This window comes from Dermacentor andersoni, chromosome 3 (genome assembly GCF_023375885.2).
Source record: "Dermacentor andersoni chromosome 3, qqDerAnde1_hic_scaffold, whole genome shotgun sequence".
Taxonomy (NCBI): domain Eukaryota; kingdom Metazoa; phylum Arthropoda; class Arachnida; order Ixodida; family Ixodidae; genus Dermacentor; species Dermacentor andersoni.
The window spans coordinates 203,427,799-203,451,513 of NC_092816.1; the positions used below are offsets into that span (position 1 = coordinate 203,427,799).

At 48.3% G+C, this 23,715-nt stretch overlaps 1 protein-coding gene across 1 annotated transcript in view; it reads right to left on the reverse strand.

Moving 5' to 3' along the window:
- Positions 1–23,715, reverse strand: part of LOC126524734 (arylsulfatase B-like) — a 103,960-nt gene that overhangs the window by 74,566 nt on the left and 5,679 nt on the right. Inside the window, exons 2-3 of the mRNA XM_072286982.1 lie at positions 20,599–20,758; positions 1,885–1,988 (exon numbers count right to left, since the gene is read on the reverse strand). Of these exons, the coding sequence (XP_072143083.1) occupies positions 1,885–1,988; positions 20,599–20,758 (264 nt within the window). The remainder of the gene's footprint in view (positions 1–1,884; positions 1,989–20,598; positions 20,759–23,715) is intronic.

Below are 23,715 nucleotides of genomic sequence, written 5' to 3' on the forward strand. Positions count from 1 at the left end.
GTAGTTGAAGCTATAGTATCCCAAGTGCCACTGGAATGAGAGCAACATAAGTACAGTTGCCGGACTACAATCAGCAACCAATGCGGGGAATGGAAAGTTGATTGAGGGCAGAAGCAAATATTGTCGCATTGTCCACAGCGAGTACCATGTGGTCCGGAGGAATCATAGGGCCCTATAAGGTAAAACTATTCCAATATCTTTTTATTCCAATCTCCTGCCGTCAAACTTGCGTAACCGCCGACGCAAGGATCGAGTGGTCACCCACAGGGTTGTCTGAACAGACCAATAAAATGCTCTTTTCGTTCATAGCAGGTCATTTTTGTTTGCTTGAAAAACGAATAACATTGCCTACACTTAGCGGCTTGTCTTATCTAATTCGCTTACAAGAGGCGAGGAGCACGCTCAAGTGGGGAGGGATTCGATGGGGCCGAGCCACTGCACTGAATATCGATAACCGGATCAAGAGGGTGGTGCCGGCGTCTGCCGTTGGTCCGCTTTCCCTTACTTAGCTTGCGGTGGCTCGTCGAAAATCGCGGCGGCATGCAACGGAAGCTTAAGAATGACGCTGAAACGTATCCCCAGCAAAGAAGAGTTGGCATAACGAAGTCGTAAACGTGCCGAAAGTGCTCGAAAACGTTACACGGCCACGCAAAAAGTTTTATTACACGCAATTAAACCCGTGCTCTACGGCAAGTGCGAGTCGCCAGTGCCTGAGCGATCGCCAGCAGCCATCTTTTATTCCTTTCCGAATGGGGCAGCCTGCGTCTATTGAGAAGAAAATTTAGTTTCGTTCGGCATATTAATGCATCTCTATAGCGCACACGTCATTTTACCGCGGTGAGTTTTTGCACTTTTCTGACGTTGCTTGACAGACAGGTGAAGTGAGTGCAGCCCGAAAACTTTTGACCAATTGGCGAGGGCTAATGACGAAAAGCGGTCGAATCAAAAACAACTATTTTTCTTTTGTTCGATCAAATCATGCATAATCAGTGTGTACGAGCCATATCAGATGGGGAGCTATCACGATTTTCTTGACGTCGCGTGACACACAGGTTAAGGGTGGGTGGGTGGTCCAAAAAAGTTTTTGACCAATCGTGGAGGGCCGATTGCAGAATTTGAATTGAAAAGTTTGAAATAGTTTTACGTTATAGCGCCCATATATACATTAAGAGGCCCGCTCACACCATGACCTACACTCTCAAATATATGATGAGGGCAGCACGCCAGTCCCCACAAAGCACGCGTGCTCACCAAACGCTTGCTCCTTTTAATTAAAGCCCGCGCGGCGCAGCGGCATGGGGGCAGTGCTTGGCCGGAACCATTTCGGGACCATGGCCGCTGGACCCTCTGAACAAGTAACTGGCTTTTTCTTTTTTCCTTGTTGACGAGGCATAAGTTCGCCTTTTCGCTACGTCCTATACGTTCCTTCTGCAACTGCTTTCGTTACCGTTCTTTTTTTTTTCCCTCACTTTTTGCACTGTGGGCGCGCCTTTGTTATTACCCTTTGCCTAGTTGTGTGCAAACCCGCTTTGTTGAGAAATGTGCACATGACAACTGTAAACGTTTCAGTTCGCCACAATACTGGTGGTCTTTTTTTTTTTTTTTATGCAACTTCTGCACCCCTCCATCGAGTCGGGGTCTCTCGGACCCTTCCCTTCGAGGCAGTGCCCTCAGTGTAAACGATGCGTAAAAACTTTGTGCATGTGTACCTGAACTCGTTGACCCATATGCTTGGCTCACAGGGAAATTTCGTAAGATATAAGCAATAAAGAGCATGTGTTAGGACGGGCGGAACGCACCTTCCCACGACTATATACTCGTACAGGAGCATAAGAAAGCGAGACATTATGAAGGAAGCTTAAAGTTTCAGTACACCTTTCCCACGATATGTGGCTCGTAGCCCAACTCCTTGAAATATTCGGGCATGATCTTGATGTCGAGAGGTAGGCCCCCGAGTTGTCGTGGCAGCAGGGGGCTGTCCTGGAAACCTGAGACGCAGAAGGATGACTATATTAACAAAGCGTATAGACATATGCCAGTATACGGAAACACGTGAATGGGCAGCAGCACTCCTGGCGCTATCTTGCGATTTTCAAGCATAATGCATTAGAAACGTAATGGTGTTGCACGGCGATTGTCGCAAGTCAAGAGACTCAAACACCGTCGCCATTGTTATGTCGCCGGAAGCGCGGTCACCCTAGCAGGTAAATACCCACTTGTTGCAGTGAAGCCTCTGAGCGGTATGTTTAGGCCAGAGCGCAGTACTATGGGCGGGTGAAATCTGCCGATGCAAAGTGTTTGCGGTGGCTACAAGCAATTTCGGGGTAAACCCTAGTAACTTCTCCTGGCCGAATACACTTTGCATACAGACAACAGTTTGCATCGGTAATGCGCACGTGTCCCGGTCACTGGCGCGTGCTTTTAAACACTTATCGCTCTTCATCACTAACTTACTCCTTCATCTCGAGGTACACGTGGGCGCCCGCTCACTCCTCATCATTTAATGGCGTTTATTTGTATCAGAAAAACGAGCAGATGGTTCCATCGCAGACGTTCCGGTAGAGAAGTCCTCATAAAATGGTTAGTGGGGGTGCTATTCAACCGTTTTTGACACGAGGCGCGTGGTCATACACTTCTCTGGTATGTCTCTGTTGCGTAATACTTTTCTGGGGCGAACTTCACTGAACAAAAAAAGGATGGAGAACTCTTCACGAGCACTCTCCTTTCACTTCATGTGCGCTGTATTCGCTCTTACATCGACGGTTTTTCTAGAACATATGTACATAAATCTAATAAAAAGTGAGAAAATACAGCATGGTTCCCAACCCAGCTTAAAATCCCTTTTCATGAAATGCACCCGGACATTGATGTGAACCTACAGGCTGACGCATACTTTCTTGATTATGCAAAACATTTGATAAAATCTCTCACCACCCGCTGCTAGTGCAGCTTTCACGACGCAACTTGCAGTCTGATATTTTCAATTGTGGCTATCAGCTTCTAAGAGCACACTCAGTTTCCTAAAATGGTGCTGAAACAAGGAAAGCTACTTGCCCACAAAGCAGTACTTTGTTCAAGACTAGACTATGCATCTGATGTCTGGAATACACAATAAAATTATCTCATCGACACGTTCGAAGTAGTTCAAAAGTCCACTGCACGATTCATTCAATCTTGCTACTCCGCATAGGCGGAAAGTTTTCAGAGCGTTCTTCCAGGGGGGGGGGGGGGGGGGGAGGAAGGTGTGCTGTGGCCGGAATAGCTTTCTAAACTCTCTCTCTCTCTCATATATATATATATATATATATATATATATATATATATATATTTGTGCGGAAGAGAGTCGGAAGACTATTGAGAGAAGCCGACGAAGTCCGGCAGCCCAGAGAGAAAACTAAATTCATCAATATCGACGGCAGTCATAATGACGTATTCTTCATCTTTATGTACATCGCTCACCCTAAATAGTAATACTATGCTTTTACGTACACTTCATTTTCTGGTGCCTGCCCACATTAGTTTAATTGATTACATTGTGGGCCTAGTATTGGGGATTATAGATGAACGAAATGGCTGACAGCCTCGCGAGAGTGGTCGTCAATGGCCCTGTACTATCATAACTTCCTACATCAGCCTACCAAACTACTGCTAAATTCAGGACATATGCGATTGCTCAAGACTTTTAGAACCCAGCTATAGCAAATTTAGCAGAATATCGACGCGTCCTATTCCCTTGGCACAAAAATTCCTTTCACATCAGAAAAACTGAAGTAATTTTTACCAGATTACGCTGTCGAACACCGTAATCAAATTTTTATCGTCACAGGGCTGGCCTGGCGCCCTCCTCATGTGCCCAATCTGTGCAGAAGAGAGACCATAGATAATTTTTTTTTCTTATTCTGTCGCCGTTTTTATTCTTTAAGGAAAAAACATTTTACAAGTAACGTTCAGGCAACTAGCTTTATATATTTCAATTCTAAATATCTTTTCTCTAGGAGCTTCGTCTCTTGGAAACGGCCACAGGAATGTTTGCTCAGCCATGGAGGAAATTATAGTTGCGTCAAGGCGATTCTCCCGAATTCTGCATTCATTATGTTCATTTATTTCGACCTGACACTTGTACTAATTTTTGTGTCAGCAGCATCTCCCTAATAGCATCAAAATATTCACTAATTCTCAGCATTGGGTATGCGTCATCGTAGAAGGATATCTATCCTATCCTATTCTATCCTGGAGAGTGCAAAACAGCGACCCACGCTCTTAGGCCAAGGCTGTTGTTGCGCAGCCCTGCTTGTAAGTAAGCCCTTCTACAGTTTGGCCGAAGGTGCCGGGTGTCTCCCAGTCTCCCAACCAGGATTTACGAAGTTGCACCTTACCTCCAGCCTCAGCGATGCCTGAAGACACTACTACTCAAGGCTCCGAGAATCATGCGACCGTCTGTCCCGGCGTGGTGCTTCAGCGTCACCCACCGATATTCAGTGGGACTAAAGACCAACACGTCGAGGACTGGTTGGCAACTTACCAGAGGGTGAGCGCAGCCAACAAATGGGACGATGCGACTATGCTGACTAATGTAATATTTTACTTGACCGGCGTCGAGGAGGAAGAAGAAGAAGCTGAAGAAAGCGGACGTGCCCCGCATCGGCTCCGTCTTTTTGAATGATTCTGCCGGCACTTTTGGCAGGACCACGCATTGAAGCTCATCATCGGATTCGTGAGGTTAACCCGAATCGGTGGATACCTTTGGACAAGGTGGGCCAGCATTTCTTGGACTTCTATAGCCTCTTTTCTGTGCATCGCAAGTGGGCGCCACGCTGGGCCTAACGCCACGTAGGTCTAGCGAGCCCGCCAAGCCGGCATGGCCGATATACGCATGGACGACGAACTCTCCTCGGAGACGGAAGACGGCGAGGAAAGAATGGGTTGGCAGGTGGTCACCAACCGAAGATCGCGATCTGCGAAAAAGACCTGGGGAGCTGGTGGAGCCGCCAATTTGATCCAAGAATCACAAGGAAAGGTTATCGCCAACAAAGATGCTGCCGGGGCCGACAAGCTCAAACGCCGGATTGTGAAGGCGTCAAGAATGCCGCAACTGCCGGAGGAGCACAGGAAAATCATCGTTAGGCCTCGAGGAGGCCTCAACCTGAACAAGGTCAGCACAGCTATTGGAGAAGCGGTCGTCGAGGCAGCCGGGCTTACAGCAGACCAAGCGAAGGAAGACATCGTCTGCCCCAACTTCACACAGAATATTGTGGTGGTTAGTACACCGGACTCCTCTCGTGCTGAAAGGTATGTGAGAATCAAGTCCATTACGATCATGGAGGCAGAATATGAAGTGAGTGCTTATGAAACAGCCCCCCACTCTACGTGCAAGGGGGTTATTAGAAGAGTGAACCTCAATGACAGTCAGGGTGTGATCACGAAAAAGATTGTGCATGAATACAACCCAACGGCGTTGGCTGCACAACGTATTAAAGCTACGGGATCGGTTATTGTGCTTTTCGACGGATTCAGGGTGCCCAACTTCATCAAATATGGGTCAACCCTCGTGAGGTGCTATCTGTACAGGAAGCAATTTGACGTATGTTACGCATGTGGAAGAATCAGACACAGATCAGACGTTTGTCCAACACCTGATGTTGTGCAGTGCAGGGGATGTGGTATGCAAGACCCAGGTGAGGCTCATATCTGCTCTCCCAAATGCAAGTTCTGCGGTGAAGATCACCCCACAGGTGACAGGGCTTGCAAGCAGCGGTACCAAATACCATATGTAGTAAGAATAAGAAGAAGACAACGCTCCAAAGTGGAGACCGAGATGGAATCGGCCCAACCGACAAAGGCAACCCCTCCAGGCGCCGGAAGGCGCTCACGCTCCAGAAGCACATCAAGATCAAGACAGCGCTCAACATCGAGGGGAAGAAGCCGTTCCAGGTCTCGGGAGGCGCAGGTGCGCTTCGAGGAGCAGGAGCTGAAGACAAACAAGAAAAAGGAGCCAGGAGCGACTTGGGCCGAGAAAGTCAAAGGTACTGTGAAAGTCACAGATGCGCTAGCCTCGCAGGAACAAAGTAATGATGCCAGAGTAGAACAGCTGATCAGAGAGGTTATATCACTAAAGAAAGCAAATGAAGAACTTAAGCAGCAGATTCAGGAAATGAAAAAAGGGTTGAGGACAGAAAGCGGCAGTGTGGCAATAGCTAAGCCGGTGTGTAGAAGTAACAGCCAGGAAGAAGACACACCGGCGCCCAAAAAGAGAGCTGTAGTTCCGGAGGCAGAATCGATGTGCTCGGCTCTGGAAGAGATTAGGAATGCGATTAGGGACCTAAAGGACACGGTAGACAGCGTTAACCTTAAGGTGGATAAAACATGGAAGAGGAAGATAATAGCCGAGAAAAGGTTGAAAAGGCTAGAGGCCCAAGGAGAGGATGAAGAATATATGCCCTTGGAAGCAGAAAGTGCTAGAATACCCCCAGGAGCGGTAGGTGGTACAGTCAAGCGAACAGTGACAGGGGGTAGCAAGTCAGGGGGCAGCGACAATAATAATGGATAATAGAAATAGACTTAGTGTGTGGCAGTGGAACTGCAGAGGATTTCAGCAAAAAAGAGCGTCACTAGCACAGATAATCAAAACGGTTGAAAATAGGCCGAAATTAATAATGTTGCAGGAAACTCTAGCGGAGGAGATCGGGCTGTCCGGCTTCAACTCGGTCTGCAAAGGCAAAGAACCAGGCAGAGGAATTGCCACCCTAATTGACAAGAAAATTCCCTACATAGAGCACGATCTAAAATTAGGGGCGAGTTAAATTGAATACATATTGATAGAAATGGTCCTAAAAAGGCACAGAGGTAAAGCGCAAAGCTTGTTCTGCCTCAACATATATAGCAGTCCCAGAGAGGTGAGACAGAGCTTCAGAGCAATTTCTAATAAGGCCATGAGGGTAGCCAAAACTGCGCCACTCAAATTAGGAGGGGACTTCAACGCCCCACACCAATCTTGGGGTTACCGCTGGAGTAGTAAAAAAGGGGAAGGAATCTGCATCTCGCCACAGATTTAGGCCTTTCTCTTATCACGGACCCAGCCTTTCCTACCAGGTGTGGCAGTTCCACGTGTAGGGACACTACCCCGGACTTATCCTTCACTTATAACTTACCCAGGGCAGACTGGATCAACTCTGGTACGGACCTAGGAAGCGACCATTACATACTACACATAATGGTGGAAACGACAGGGGGGGAGGTAAAGCATTTCACTTACATAGACTGGGAGCACTTTAGAAAAATCAGAAAAGACAGAGCAGACACAGATAGAAAGGGGCGCATCACACTACAAGAGTGGGTGGCTCAGCTTAGGGACGACTTGAATGCAGCAACTAAGGCTATAGAGACTGAGGAAGAGGTTGAACAAATTGATAGTAGATTGGCGCATTTGATCGAAGCCAAGCAATCGATTTTACAAAGATGGAAATCACAACGCCTAAACAGGAGACTTAGAAAACGAATTGCTCAGCTCAATAAGAATATAGAGGAACACGCACGATATTTGCAGAAACAAAAATGGGATGAGGTGTGTAAATGTCTAGACGGAAGGATAAAACGTGGAGGCAATTGGAGTCTGCTCAGGCATCTGCTCAACGAAAAAGGCACTAAATCGAATAGACGTACGGCAGTGGCGAAACTGGTACACCAGGAAAGTCAGACTGCAAGCGCAGAGAGCATAATGGAGCGATTGGCTACTAAATACTTGCCTCTCAGGAAAGAAGATCAGGATGTGAGTTATCCCGATTACTTAGGGGTAGAATGCAAATATATGGATCAGGAATTCACCGAAAGTGAGGTACGCACGGCACTGTATGATCTGAATAGTAGGTCAGCAGCTGGCCCGGATGGCATCTCTAACAGATTGCTTAAGAATTTGGACGACGATTCAATAAAATATCTGACCACATACATTAATGACCTATGGAAAAATGGGGTATATCCAGAAGAATGGAGGACGGCCAGTACTATCTTAATACCAAAGCCGGGCAAGCAACTCAACTTGGATAATCTGAGGCCAATTTCGTTAACATCATGTCTAGGGAAGACAATGGAGCATGTCATATTGAACAGGTTAACGAAATATGTGGAGGACAATGACATCCTACCGTACAATCTGATTGGTTTCAGATCAGGCTTGTCCACACAAGATGCCATGTTGTTAATCAAACATCAACTGCTATTAGCTAAACCAAAAAACACTCGAGCTCTCTTGGGGTTGGATGTCGAAAAAGCTTTTGACAGAATTAAGCATAGAGCAATACTTGAAGTGATTTCCGAACTGGGATTGGGGAGAAAACTCTATGAAGTGGTCAAAACCTTTCTTGGCAATCGTTCAGCTCACCTTAGATTCGGGGATATTAAATCAAAGAAGATGGATCTCGGTGACAGAGGGACGCCACAAGGGTCGGTCTTGTCACCTATGCTTTTCAACCTGGCCATGTCAAAAGTGGCAAAGGGACTAAAAGGGATAGAGGCATTCACTTTACCATTTATGCAGACGATGTGACTATATGGACCGCTGAAGGAAGTATGGGACATGCGGAAAGCAGACTTCAGAAGAGCATTTATGAGGTAGAGTCTATTTTAGAAGGCATGGGACTCAAATGCTCTGCTAATAAGTCTGAACTCCTTGTACTTAAGAACAGAAGAAGGGGTAGAAAACCGAGGGGATACGTTCCCGAGGAAGAACCCAGGTTAGTACTGACCACGAAGGCAGGCGAATCTATTAAGCAAGTAGAATCCATTAGAGTCTTAGGGTTATTCCTGGAGGCAAACGGGGCAAATGGAAGAACAATACGACACATCACAAGCAAGACTGTGGAGGTAATAAGACTGCTAAGGAGAATCACTAACAGACACAGAGGGCTGGGAGAGGAGAGCGCCATGAGACTGGTCCACGCTTTCGCCTTGTGTCACTTCTCATATGTAGCTGGGATGCTCACTTGGACACAGACAGAGATAAACAAGTTGAACAGATTAATTAAAAGGCTAGTCAAAACAACAGTGGGGTTACCGATTAACACTCCGGATAACAAATTAATGAAACTCGGGCTCCACAACACAATAGCCGAGATAATTGAAGCTCAGCAAATTGCCCACAGAGAGAGGCTCTCTGGAACAAGGCCAGGTAGAGCAATACTAGAACAGGTAGGATGGTGCCCAACCGAATCCAAAATTTCAGGTGAAGGCACAGTAGAACTAAAAGATAGCATAAGAAAGGTAATCAAGACGACTCCTTTCCCCAGAAATATGCACCCGGTGCACAACCTGGAAAGACGAAAGGCAAGGGCCAAAGCTCTCCTACAAGAGATAGAACACGACAGAGAACATGCGGCATTTGTAGATGCTGCATGGGTCAGAGGAAAGAAAGCCTTTACGGCAGTAGTAGTAGGTTGTTGTGCTAGAGCTCCCAACAAAGGTTCGCTTTGCCGGCATGCGGCTGAAGCTGGGCGCCGAACGAATTCGCCCGGCCCGACGGCGGGTCGTGTTCGGTTTACATCCGGTGGCGCCGCCGGAGCGGCGCCGTTGAACCACTTCACCGGGATCGCCTGATGCAGGTGCCTCTCGTCCATTCGTCGAAATTCGCACAGCAACCCGTGGTGGGTCCTGATTGGAGGTTCGAGCCGATGGCAACTGCATCGACTCCTGTGGTTATAAAAGCCCGAACCACGGGACGACGACGACGACAGCAAGCAGAGGCGTGCTCCAGTTTCTCACCGCACGCTTTAGTGCGAGTCCATTATGCCCCGGCCTCTGAGCCGTTCATGTAACGCCCTTGTACATACTGCACATAAATGTTTCGTTTAATCACCGTCGCCTTGGATCCTCCTTCGCAACAGTGGCGGCAGCGTTGAGACGTCTCCGTCACAACAGTTGGTGGCAGCGGTGGGATCGACCGGCGTCAGCTACCCCGGCGCGGTGAGTGCCTGATGTTTTCCCCTCAGTTCACCAGACTTCTCTAGCACAGGTTATCGTAGTTTAGAGTAGGGCTGTGTGAAGCACTGTGGAGAGCTTTGATTGTTTCAGACCTAGTGAGAGTTTTGAAACCAAAGCTAGTGCCGAGGGAGTAAACAAGACAGTGTAAAGAATTGCTTGCGCGTGTCACGCTAGTAGCTCGATAGTAGTGAACGGCAAGGGAATTCCAACAAGGGCAAACGGCAAGAGGCCACTGTGAACAATGGAGAACTTTCGGGTAAAGGAACTCATCGAAATTTGTGAGGAGCTAGGCCTTACCGTAGGCCGTGCGAAACGAAAGCAAGCCATTCTTGATATCATGAAGCACGAGAACGTAACTGCTGAGGAGGCCAATGAGGCCTGGGCTGCGATCAAAGAGCGCCGTGAACGCGAGCTCGAGGAGGCCGAGAGGCAGGAGCGTATACGTAAAGAGGGAGCCGATAGAAAAGAGCGGCTCGCGACAAAGAGGTTGGAGTTAGAGCTTGGGCAGTCCTCGCCGGCGGTAGCTTCTACGACAGTTCAGGCGAGCGGTCCAAGAATTCGGGACCAACTGCCGCCGTTCGTAATTGGCGAAGACATGGCAAAGTATCTCGTCAAATTCGAGCACGTTTGTGAACGAAACGACATCGAGAGGTCTCTTTGGGCACAGACCCTGTTAGCTATGCTTCCTGGGGAGGCATCTGACGTGATAACGTGCCTGTCAAAGGAGGCGTTTGAGAGGTACGATGATGTCAAAGAGGCTCTATTGAGGAAGTATAGATTGTCACCCGAGGCTTTCCGGCAAAGGTTCAGGTTCGCAAAAAAGGGCAGTGAGTCGCACATCGACTTCGCATTCCGCCTTAAGGCTGATTTGATTGAATGGCTTAAGGGCGAAGAAGTTTATGACGATCGAGATAAAGTGGTAGAGTGCGTAGCATTGGAGCAATTCTACCGCTGCATCGAAGATGACGTCAGGCTCTGGCTGCAGGATAGGCTTCAAGAAGTAAAGCTGAACAAGGCAGCAGAGCTAGCTGAGGAGTACTATATCCGCCGAAGCTTGCATAATAGGGCCGTGCGAGTGGAAAAAGCGGAGAGGAAGGACGCTTTTACAAAGCCCGATGAAAGGAAACCGTTCGCGTACCGCAGTTTTCGGAAGGACTCATCTCCTCCTAAAGAGACTGTGAGGAAAGAGTTATATGAATCGCAAAAATCAAACGATGATGCCAAGCAGCGAGAGGATGCCGCACGTGCATTTGAGACGCGGAAGCCGCTAATCTGCTACAACTGCAAAAGGGAAGGGCACATCGCGGCAAACTGTAAACAGAAGGTTGCTTTTGCAACGATTCGAGAAACAGAAAAGAACATGCGGTTGTTGGAACCCTATATGCAGGAGATAAGCGTTAACGGAAAAAAATGCCGAGCACTCCGGGACTCAGCGGCCACTATGGACGTGGTCCACTCTTCACTAGTTTCTCCAAACGACTTCACAGGAGAATGCGCGTGGATAAAGCAGGTTGCTGAGGAGCAGTGTGCTTGCTTACCGATCGCTACGGTGATCATTGAAGGCACTTTTGGTAAGCTTAGTACCGAAGCGGCCGTGTCTGCAGCCCTCCCAGAGCATTTTCCTTATCTTTTCTCTAACAGCTCGGAGCAGCTCCTAAAAGAACAAGGAAAATCGTTCTTTGCCAGCTTGGCGTGCATGGCCCTCACGCGATCGCAAGCGCGGAAGCTTACGCAGAAACTTGATACTGCCCCAGAGAGTGAGACACAAACAGCGGCCGAGCAGCGTAACCCGAGCAGTCAGTCGACCGGGCTGGAGAACTCCCGCAATAGTGCAGTCGGGCCGTCTGCTGCGGAAGAGGGTTGCATCGTCCCCACCGGCGGAAAAACCGAACCGGCGCCGTTGGGCGAGGTGAGCTCGACGTTGACCCCAGTCTCTGACAGCTGGAATGAGCTACTGAACGTTGACCGAGCGACGTTCATTCGAGAACAGCAAGGGGATATCTTGATAAAGGACTTGCTTGATAATGTGAAAGTGGGAGCAGCGAGAAAGAATGTTTCATTCCATGAGAAATCTGGCTTGTGGTACCGCAGTTATACGGATGTACAGGGTCGTAAGTATGAGCAGCTTTTAATCCCTCTAAAGTATCGCCGACAACTACTGGACCTCGCGCACGAGAACGCGTGGGCAGGGCATCTCGGCTTGAAGAAAACGAAAGCTCGACTTGCCCAAGAGTACTACTGGCCTCGTTGTTGGAAGGACATTGAAGAGTTTGTGCGCTCTTGCGATACATGTCAAAGGGTCGGTAAGAGTACTGACAAATGGAAGGCACCAATGAAGTTGGTACCAGTCATAACTGAGCCTTTCCGTCGGCTGGTAATCGACATAGTAGGGCCACTGCCCGAGTCCGAGAACGGATGTCGATACATTTTAACTGCCCTGTGTGTCGCAACGAAGTTTCCGGAAGCGGTGCCACTCAGAGAGCTCAATTCTCCTCAGGTTGTTGACGCGCTCCTTTCTATATTCGCTCGAGTCGGATTTCCTTCGGAAATTCAATGTGATAATGGTAGCGTCTTCACTAGCTGCCTAACCTCTACTTTCCTGGAAAGGTGCGGAATCAAAGTGTTCCACAGTTCGATCAATCACCCGCAATCCAATCCAGTAGAGCGAATGCATTCAGTGTTGAAACGAATATGGAGAGCTCTTTGCTTTGAGCGGAAACGTGATTGGGAAGCATGCGTACCAGCCGCAATGTTCGCTCTGAGATCTGCTCCCCACGAGAGTACGGGCTTCAGCCCAGCGGAGCTTGTATACGGTCGGAGTTTAAGAACCCCGCTGCGCATGCTACGAGAGGCGTGGGAAGGCTACGATGAGGACCCAAATGTAGTTGCGTACGTTCTTAACTTGCTTCAGAGGCTCGGAAGAACTAAAGACCTTGTCGAGAGCCACCTTAAGGCTGCACAGTCATTGTCAAAGGTGTACTACGACCGGTCAGCAAGGAAGCGTACTTTTGAAGTGGGTAGCCAAGTGATGTTACTGCGGCCTTCTAAGAAAAATAAACTGGAGGTTCATTGGGAAGGGCCAGCGAAGGTTGTATCGAAGCTTTCTGATACAAACTACGAAGTGAAATTAGGCAAACGACCGAACAAAATCTACCACAGCAATTTGATGAAACCATACATTCAGCGTCACGCAGTGGTGAACGTAGTTTTGAGTGTTCAGGACGAGGAAGGTACGGAAATCCTGGCCACTGCGGACATTAAGGAAGGTGGTCCGAATGTCCTCCTGGAACAAGTAAAATTAGAACCTCGTCTAAGCGAAGCCCAAAAGGAGTACTTGAAAATAATTGTTTCTGAGTTTGAAGAGGTCTTTTCCGATCGGCCCGGAAAGACAACGCTAATTAAGCACGACATTGAACTAACGTGCGAAGAGCCGATACGTAGTAAGCCGTATCGTTGTTCTCCCGTACAGAAACGGATTATAGCGGATGAGATTCAGCGCATGTGTGACCTAGGAGTCATTGTGCCGAGTGAGAGCGACTACACCTCGCCTCTAATACTAGTCCAAGTACCGGGAAAGGATCCGAGGCCGTGCATCGATTATCGACGCCTCAATGCGATAACCCGAGATCAGACCTATCCGATACCGAACCTCGAGGAAAGGGTGGAGACGGTATCGAAGTCGAATTACATATCCACACTAGACCTTGTGCGAGGCTATTGGCAAGTCCCCCTCACAGAGCGGGCCAGTCGCTACGCTGCGTTCGTTTCCCCGAGCGGAACGTTCCGCCCCGTCATGTTGAGTTTTGGACTCAAAAACGCGCCGTATTGTTTCACCAGTCTAATGGATCAAGTGCTTCGTGGCCTGTCTGAGAACGCACTCCCTTACCTCGACGATGTCGCCATCTTTTCAAACACTTGGGTCGAACATCTGGCGCACTTACGAGTCGTGCTGAGCAGGCTTAAAGAAGCAGGTCTTACGGTAAAACCTGTGAAGTGTCACCTTGGTTGCGCCGAAGTGACTTATCTGGGGCATGTGGTGGGGCGCGGCCGAAGAAGACCGTCTGAAATCAAAGTAGCCGCGGTCGTGAACTACCCCCGACCAACCACCAAGTCCGAGATAAGGGCCTTCTTAGGCTTGGCTGGATATTACCAGCATTACGTGAAAGATTACTCTGCGCTTGCTTGTCCTCTAACTGACGCACTTAGAAAGTCTGAGCCAGTGAAGGTGCAATGGGACACGGCAAAAGAGAACGCATTTCAAATGCTGAAACAAGCCTTGAGCGAGAAACCAGTTCTACTGGCGCCAGACTTTTCAAAAGGTTTTTTGATCCAGTGCGATGCGAGCGACCGTGGTATGGGAGCGGTGCTATGCCAAAAGGATGATAACGGCCATGAACGGCCAGTTTTGTACTTGAGCCGTAAACTAACTTGCAGAGAAGAGGCTTACAGCACCTCTGAAAAGGAATGCGCCTGCGTCGTGTGGGCCGTGCAGAAATTGGCCTGCTACGTTGCCGGTTCCAAGTTTGTGGTGGAGACCGACCACTGCCCACTGACTTGGTTAAATAATATGTCGTCTAAAAGCGGCCGGTTGTTAAGATGGAGTATGACGCTCCAGCAGCACAATCTTGTCGTTCGCTATAAGAAAGGAAAGTTGAACGCGAACGCAGACGCATTGAGCCGTGCGTTCTAAACAGTGCTGCCTTCGAACTCCTCGTAACTTGCATTTCGTTACTTCACGAAACGCTAATGGTGTTGTTATTAGCTGAGGGCAAAATTTAGACACCTCATTTTCAGCCTCAGCTTAGTGTTTTCTGACCAAGTGATCTCAAGAAAACCAAAATTTTGTTTTGTATCGTAATCATTACGTGTCATGTAGTGACACATTGTGCCGCGCTTGAGAGTTCTGTATACCACATGTATCTCTTGTCGAAGAGGGAAATAAATTGGGACAGACAAAGCTAGAACCATTTCGATACGTTTGAGTCTGGTATGACAAAACGGCACTTGCTCGTGTTGGGGGTTGCCTGTTGTCGGTTGGTTCCCTGATGCTGCAGAACTAACCCTTACCGGTGCCGAGAAGAAAGCCTGTCGGAGCTGCCAAATAAAGCTGGTCGAGACACTTGGGCGACAAGCCGGAGAACGAGTGACCCTGGCCTGGCGAGTGGGGCCTGTTCACGGGGAGGAGCGTGGAGCCACCTATTCCCCGGAGCACGGAGGGGAACCTGGATGGGCCTGACCAACAAGCGCGCCCGGCATCTGAGCCACGAGGGAGCAGCTCGTCTTCCTGGCGCATGGTCTGGCGGCGGGGGTGCTGTTGTGCTAGAGCTCCCAACAAAGGTTCGCTTTGCCGGCATGCGGCTGAAGCTGGGCGCCGAACGAATTCGCCCGGCCCGACGGCGGGTCGTGTTCGGTTTACATCCGGTGGCGCCGCCGGAGCGGCGCCGTTGAACCACTTCACCGGGATCGCCTGATGCAGGTGCCTGTCGTCCATTCGTCGAAATTCGCACAGCAACCCATGGTGGGTCCTGATTGGAGGTTCGAGCCGATGGCAACTGCATCGACTCCTGTGGTTATAAAAGCCCGAACCACGGGACGACAACGACGACAGCAAGCAGAGGCGTGCTCCAGTTTCTCACCGCAAGCTTTAGTGCGAGTCCATTATGCCCCGGCCTCTGAGCCGTTCATGTAACGCCCTTGTACATACTGCATATAAATGTTTCGTTTAATCACCGTCGCCTTGGATCCTCCTTCGCAACAGTGGCGGCAGCGTTGAGACGTCACCGTCACAACAAGGTGCAGATGGTCTCACTCGGGATGCTATTACAATCATGACTAAAGACACGACAGTCGCGGAGCAAGTAGCGATAGCATTGGCTTTAAGGAATAATAAGTGGACGAAGATTTACAGTGACTCTAAGATGGCTATTAGACACTTTACCAATGGCTTTGTAACCAAAAGGGCTGCCCAGCTGATCGGTGAGTTGGACAGCCAAGAGATCGAAATCCGCTGGTTTCCTGCGCACATGGGGTCTGTCGATCCATCTCGGAAGAATTTAAACGAGATGGCTAACGCAGATGCACGAGGACTTACTATCCGTGCACTACGCGACCAGGACCTTAATAATATACAGGAGGAGAACAGGGACCAATTACTAACATATAATGAAATCACGAGGCATTATTACATGAACAGAAGGGAATTCCCAGTGCCACACGCTAAGCTCAATAGAGCTCAAGCGGTGACTCTGAGATTGTTGCAAACAAGAACTTATCCAAGTCCAAACTTTATTAACAAGATATATCCTGAAAGAGAGATACCAATCAATTGCGAGAAGTGTAATGGCATCATTACTCTGGATCACATGCTTTGGCAGTGTCCTGTGACTTTCACAGACTGTGACAAGGAGAGAGACTGGTGGCAGCGAGTCCTACACAGTGGAGGTCTTTTCGATCAAGTACAGGCCGTCCAGAAGGCCCATGATACGGCGGTAAGGTTAAACCTTACTGTCCCGACGTGGGAGCCGCCTGCGTCAACCTAAGGGTTGATCTTCAGGACATTAAATAAAGTTCATCATACCATACCGGCGTCGCTAGTCTCTCGTTCTGAAATCACCAAGCGGAGATTCGTAACTGGGCGTCGTTAAAGACTACTCTTTCGTAACTCTTCGGCCACCCCGCGGTACGCAAGCTCCGCGCTGAAGAGGGACTTCATGAACGCGCTCAATAACCCGGCGAGGACTTCACCAGTTAAGTTGAAGACGTCGTCGACTTGTGTAAGCACATAAACCCGTCGACGCACGAGTTCGATAAGATCAAGCAAATTCTCAAAGGAATAGCCGATGACGCATTTGAAATTTTATTGGCCAAGGACTCACAAACCGTCGCAGATGTCAGATTGTGCTAGAGTTTCGACGAATTACGCAAGCGACGCCTGCAAACTCCACGCCCTCTGGAACCGAACGACTCGATCGCGGCCTTGACTCTGAGTGACCAGAATGCACTGTTGATTCAGATCAAGCAGTTAGTTCGTGAGGAGGTCGCCCGACAGCTCTCCATTTTATCGAGCACGCCCGAGCCATCACAAGCATCACATCTGGTCCCAGTCATACGACAAGTGATACAGGAAGAGGCCACTGACGCTTTGCCTTTCGCTCGTCCGCCACCTCTGCAGTCTGCGCCCTTGTCCTACGCGCAAGTCATCGCTGCCGGGTCGCCCCGCCAACCAACCGATTCTTCGGCGTCGCCACCCGTTCGGCCACCAACAGGTCCGCTAAGCCGACCAGTCCCCACGTTTTCGAATCCATTGCGCACTGCGGGCAATCGGCCTAGATGTTATTCTTGCGGTCGTGCATGACACGTGGTATGCTTCCGTCGCCGTGGCCCTCCTTTTGAAACTGTGCCATGCGCAAGTCTGCGTACGATCCGTTAATAGCACAGAGCGGCTACAACAATCCTCTTCGCCCGAACGCCTGCCCTCAGCTAGCCGCCTATCCCCATCGACGTCGCTCGCTGTCACCTACGCGCCGTCGCACTGCCCTTCTGACGTGGAAAACTAGATGCCGCAGTTCCTGAGGCGTGAACTGCGTCAACGTCGAAAAATTCAAGTTCGCAAATTTCTCCGGCTAACTTCAACGAAGTTTTTGTGGATAGATTTCGTACCCTTGCGCTTGTGTACACTGGTGCTGCTGTTTCAGGGATAGATATCAAACTTTACCACTTGCTTAGGAAGGTTACCACGACGTCAAAGGGATCGTACCTCTGTACCGCCTGCGCGCAGCATATTCAGCCATCAGCCACCTGCGCAGCGCGTGTCGTCATTCAAGATGATGTGTATCCCGTTTATTTTCTTGTGTTACCAGCCTGTTAGCATGATACCATCCTCGGTTGGTGTTTTTTCTCTCGCCATCATGCTGTTATTGATTGTGCTCGTGCCGAGGTGGCGTTCTCTGCGTTGTGTTCTTCGTCGTCTGATCTTACGTCTGAAAAGTTGTTTGTTGACGACGATACGAACATAACACCCAGTAGCACAGCCCTCGTCCCCGTGTCCTGTGCCGATTTTGGTGGTTCCAAAGTTCTATTTACACCCTCTGAGACCGTTCAACACCGCAGGAGTCTCGCGTTGCCATTTTCCGTTCTCGACATTCCGAACGGCGCTGCATCCTTGTTTGTAATGAATCCGTTGCCAGTTCTCTCAACCTTACTCCGTGGTAAGTGTATAGGTACAATTCAGGCATTCGGCATATCCTCCATCTTCTGCCTTGACGACGCGGACAACTTGTAACTTAGTGCCCTGACGTCTTCTACTGGTACGCCTGATCGCCCACCATAAGTATGTTTGGCTCGGCCATCGACGACAAACTAGCAGCGGCGTATCGCGAGACACGTCTTGCACTTCTACACCATACACAAGTTTCGTGGCTCGTTAGTTGGCCAGAAGACGTACACTGTTCTCCATTCGATTGACACTGGCTACCAAGTGCATCTGCGACAGCACCCTTACCGCGTATCCCTTGCTGAACGTCGTGTGATCTCCCAACAAGTCGACCACATGCTTCAGCGCGGCATCATTCAGCCGTCCTGCAGTCTGTGGTCGTCGTCTGCTGTTCTTGCCAAGAAAAAAGACAGCTCGATCCGCTTCTGCGTCGATTACCGCCGATTAAACGAAGTTACGCGCAAAGATGTGTATCCTCTGCCACATATCGATGATGCCCTGGACTGCCTTCGAGGAGCCGAATTCTTTTCATCATTAAAGTCAGGTTATTGGCTGGGCTTTATGGCACCATCTGATTCACGTGGCACCATTCATGTGCTTTTCACAGGCTGTCGATGAGAGGCTCTGCCGGAGGTGTGAAGTTTCTTTTTCAGTCAACAAAGCACGCAAAGCAATTCGTAGCTAGATGAGCATACAACAATATATTCATTTTCTAGACATAGGCTATCCATACCATCAGAAATAATTGTTAGTTGGCTAACTCCTTCTCTTTAAAAAAATATAAGAAACTTTGTCCTGTGTATACAAGGTGTCCCAACTATCTTGCAGCAAGATTTAGAAATATGCACATGCCACGTAGAATAAAAGTAATGTTGCTTACTGTCGCTTGGAGATACTCAGATTATTATTTTTGCATTCCGCCAATAACACACTAGTCTTAATTGAGTAATCATTGCAACCTCTCAAAATATTACATTTAGATGAAAAGTGCCAATGAGAAAATTGTAGAGTGACAATAAAAACTACCGATACAGCTTTCTGTTGCTCGATACGTGCTAACAGTGGTTTCCGAGTTTGACAGAAGCCCGCGAATACACGCAGCATTGCGTTGCGACGGGCCGTTTGGGGTACTTTGCGAGTGTTCGGAGGCTTCTTTGACGCTCGGAAAAACACTTTTATGTCGCTCGTATCAAGCAACAGAAAGCTATATGAGGAGTTTCCCATGTTGCTCTACAATTTTCTCATTGGCACTTTTCATCTAAATATAATATTTGAGAAATTGAATAATTAACACAATTTATGTAGTTAGGCGGAATTAAATAATCTGGTTATCTTCAAACGATGACAAACAAAATTACCTTGGTTCTGTTCAGCTACGTAGAATCTGTATACTTTAAATCTTGGTGCATGATAGTTGGGACACCCTGCATATTTGCATATGCGTATTGGGTCTGTGCAGGATGTTCGCAGCAGAAATAAAGAAAAAAATACGGAAGTGAAAAATACGGATGAGGTAGCTGCCGCTGGTGCTTTAATGCACTTGTCCTCCTATTGTAAGGATATGCAGAAAAACGATAACATGAATTAACAGCCGTGCAGGTCCGCGCCAACAATGATGCAGTAAGCTTTTAGTCGCAGTAAAAATTTTTTTTAGTCGCAGTAAAAGTGAAAAGGTAGAGGCAACTGAAAAGAAACCTCAAATGATGTGGATAATCGAACACTCCGGTAATGACAATTTAAGGGGTAGGCTGCGGCATCGCCGGGCAGGAGAGGTGGCTACTCTGACCCTCGCCCCTCCGGCAAACTCGGGAGTGGGCTCGGGCCCCGGAGCTCCCCCTGTAGTCGGCACCTGTGCTACACCCACCACATCAGCGTTGCGTCACCGAAATTAGAATCTGGCCTACCATCATTGTACCGTAAGTACTTTTTCAGTGCGGCCCTTCACCGAACAGCCTATACATCACACCTGCATCACACAAAATATTACTGGACCAGCCATTAGTCTCAAGCTGCGACATAAGGGAGCGGCTTCCCCTGGATATTGTTGTCTTCACCTGTACGTCAATTTTTGCGGCGAGACACAAGCCATCATGAGCGCAGTTGTGGATAAGCCTGTTTTATTTTGCATCAGTTTTGATTTATCCCGCCCACGATGTGATATCCCCGGGAAGAAGGCCTACAAATTTAAACGAACTGCAAGCAGTATCCAATGAATAAGAGGTAAATAAGATAGACGCGTAAGAAAACGTCACATCTTCAACAGAAGGCCCACTGGATACACCTTTTGCTTTTCATCTATAAGGAAGTGAACTTTTTCGGGGCAACATGGGCGTCCTACACGAGAAACCGTGAGCTAGTGATCAGACTGGAAGGTCTGCCTTCTAAATCTCGTGATCGAGCAGGCGGACACCAACCTATGTGTATGCAGTAGCGGCCGCTCAGGAGCGCTCCCCTGGAAGGCGAGCAGGTCGGCTGCACGTAGTAGTTGTTGAGCACCACTCCCGTGCTGGCAAGTGCGTCGATGTTGGGCGTGGGGATCTGTGGGGAGCCGTGGAAGCTGACGTCGCCCCATCCCTGCATGAGATCAAGGTAAGGCGAACACAAAATCACCCTTTGGCAAGGCGCGTTGTTTTTTGGCTCTACCAAAAGGAAAGTGTGTGCCCGTGTGGGAGAGAAAGAACCCTCTCGGAAAGTGCAGCAGGGTGGAGAGCTTGCCTAATTGGAGCAAGATGCCTTCTTAAAATGAGGGCTAAAATAATAATAATAATCATCAGCTTATTTTAGGTCCACTGCAGGACGAAGGCCTCTCCCTGCGATCACCAATTACCTCTGTCCTGCGCCAACCGATTCCAATTAGCACCCGCAAATTTCCTAATTTCGTCGCACCACTTCTACCGTCCTCTACTGCGCTTTCCTTCTCTTCGTACCCATTCTGTCACCCTAATGGTCCAACGGTTATCTAATCTGCGCATTACGTGACCTGCCCAGGTCCATTTTTTTCGCCTAATGTCAATTAGAACAACGGCTATACCATTTTTCTCTCTGATCTAAACCACTATCTTTCTTTATCCTATTGTTTTGCCTAAGATTCTTCGTTCCATCGCTGTTTTCGCGGTCCTTAACCTGTTCTTAAGCTACTTTGTCAGTCTCCGAATCTCTGCCCCATATGTCAGAACTGGTAAAATGGGCTGATTGTGTACCTTCCTTTTCAATGATAACAGTAAGCTCCCAGTCGGGAGCTCACAATGTCTGCCGTATGCGATCCAGGCCATTTTTATTCTTCTGTGAATTTCCTTCTCAAGGTCAGGGTTTCCCGTGATTAGTTGACCTGGGTAGACGTACACCTTCACAGACTCTAGAGGCTGACTAGTGATCTTGAACTCTTGTTCCTTTGCCGGATTATTTATCATTATCTTTGTCTTCTGCATAAGAATCTTCAACCCCACTCTTACACTCTCCCTGTAAAGGTCCCCAGTGATTTGTTGTAACTCGTTCGCAGTGTTGCTGAATAGAACAATGTCATCGGCAAACTGAAGGCTGCTGAGGTATTCGTCATCGATCCTTACTCCTAAACCTTCCCAGTTTAATTGCTTGAACACTTCTTCCAAGCACGCAGTGAATAGCATTGGAGAGATTGTGTCCACTTGTCTGACCCCTTTCTTTATAGGTATCTTCCTTCTCTTCTTCTGTAGAATTAAGGTGTCTGCGGAATCTCTGTAGATAGCAGAAGGGTTGAAGTCTGGGCCAGTTGGTACATACTTGAAGGAAAAAAACCAGTCAAAAACACAAAGGACAAGAGGAGAGGTTCACACCACAACGACTGGACTATCAACTGAGCTTTATTAGAATCGGTGTAGTCCCCGCAAGGCCAGCAGAGCATGCTCACCCGCATCATCGCTAATCACAGAGCATGAAACGACAAGAATCGCTTCTATCGTGACCAACCTAGAAATGCAAATTCTTTTCCAAGTAAGCGCACCGAGGTTGTACTAACGCAGTCATCACCTAATAAACTGATGTAGTACGCTTCCAGGATTTCTCGCTCTTCTTTGCCCTTGCCCCTACCAAGAATCGTTACATTGCTGAATGAAGGGGACTACACCGATTCTAATAAAGCTCAGTTGATAGTCCAGTCGTTGTGGCGTGAACCTCTCCTCTTGTCCTTTGTGTTTTTTGACTGGTTTTTTTCCTTCAACTCTGTAGATATTTTCCAGGGTATTTACGTAAGCCGTCTGTACTCCTTGATTACGCAATGTCTTTATGAGTGCTGGTATCTCTACTGAATAAAATGCTTTTTCGTAATTTATGAAAGCTATATAGAGATGCTTATTATACTCTGCGGATTTCTCGATAACCTGAATAATGACATGCATGTGATCCATTATAGAGTATCCCTTTCTGAAGCCAGCCTGTTCCCTTGGTTTGCTAAAGTCCTGTGTTGTCCTTATTCTATTGGAGTTTATTTTGCTAAATATTTTATATAATACTGGAAGTAAGCTAATGGGACAGAGTTTGGCAAAATTCCGGATCTCCGCGAGCTCTGGTGACGCACTCAAATGAATGAGCCAATGGTATCAAGGCTTTAAATTTAACATTCCGCACGCCTCCAGTTTCATTGGTTTATCTCGATTTAGGTTTGGCTTATCATCACATGGACGTTAAATATTGGGCGGCTGAATGAGAAGGAGTCATGTGGTCGAACCATCGGTACCTTCTTTCATTCGTTTATCGTTTCGCCCACAGCATTACCTGTTCAAGTAAGGTATAGAAAAAGACGTTATGTATCAAATTATTCCAAAGAAAGGAAATGGTTGACGTGAAAATGCGCCACGTCTTTTCCCTTCCCATTGGACGGTGGGTAGACAGATAATGTCAGAAAAATGAAATACGCCCGTCATGCCTGCCAGATAGGCGTGGCAAGCAGCTTGGGCTGAGCATGCACATAGATAGAAGGGTAGTCACGGTATTGCGATATTGCGTTGAAAACAATAGGCACTGCTGGCGCGTAATATTGTCCGGTCTTCCTTGTTCGAAACGAGGAAGCGGCGTGCGCAGGGTGCGCTCGGTTGACATACGCGGCTTTAGCTCGACATTAGACGTCGTCGCTTTACGTACGTTAAAAGATTGGACACGACCACCTTAGCGGAATGTTACGGTACGGGTCCCTTCATGGCATGTAGTTTAACGTACGGGAACGCAAATGAAAGGGAGACGTTAAAAGATGGGGCACCATCTGGTGCCTTGTTCTAAACGTACCCAATTCAAGACAATCCAATATCAACAGTAGTGCTATGCGCAGGGAAACAGTCTCGTTAGGCCTATGGGCACCGGTATGCGCTATGCGCTCATGACTAAGGTTTCGAGGAAGACAACGCTAATTTGAGTAGTTTCTGGCGATCAACGAAAGTGAGGGCCAAACCATCACGAAAATTCACGCTGAAGCGGGAGCCATGGGTGCTGCCATATTCGACAACAGTATTTCTTTGCGTGTGTAAAAATTACGAACATTAATATCACCAAATAACGTACGT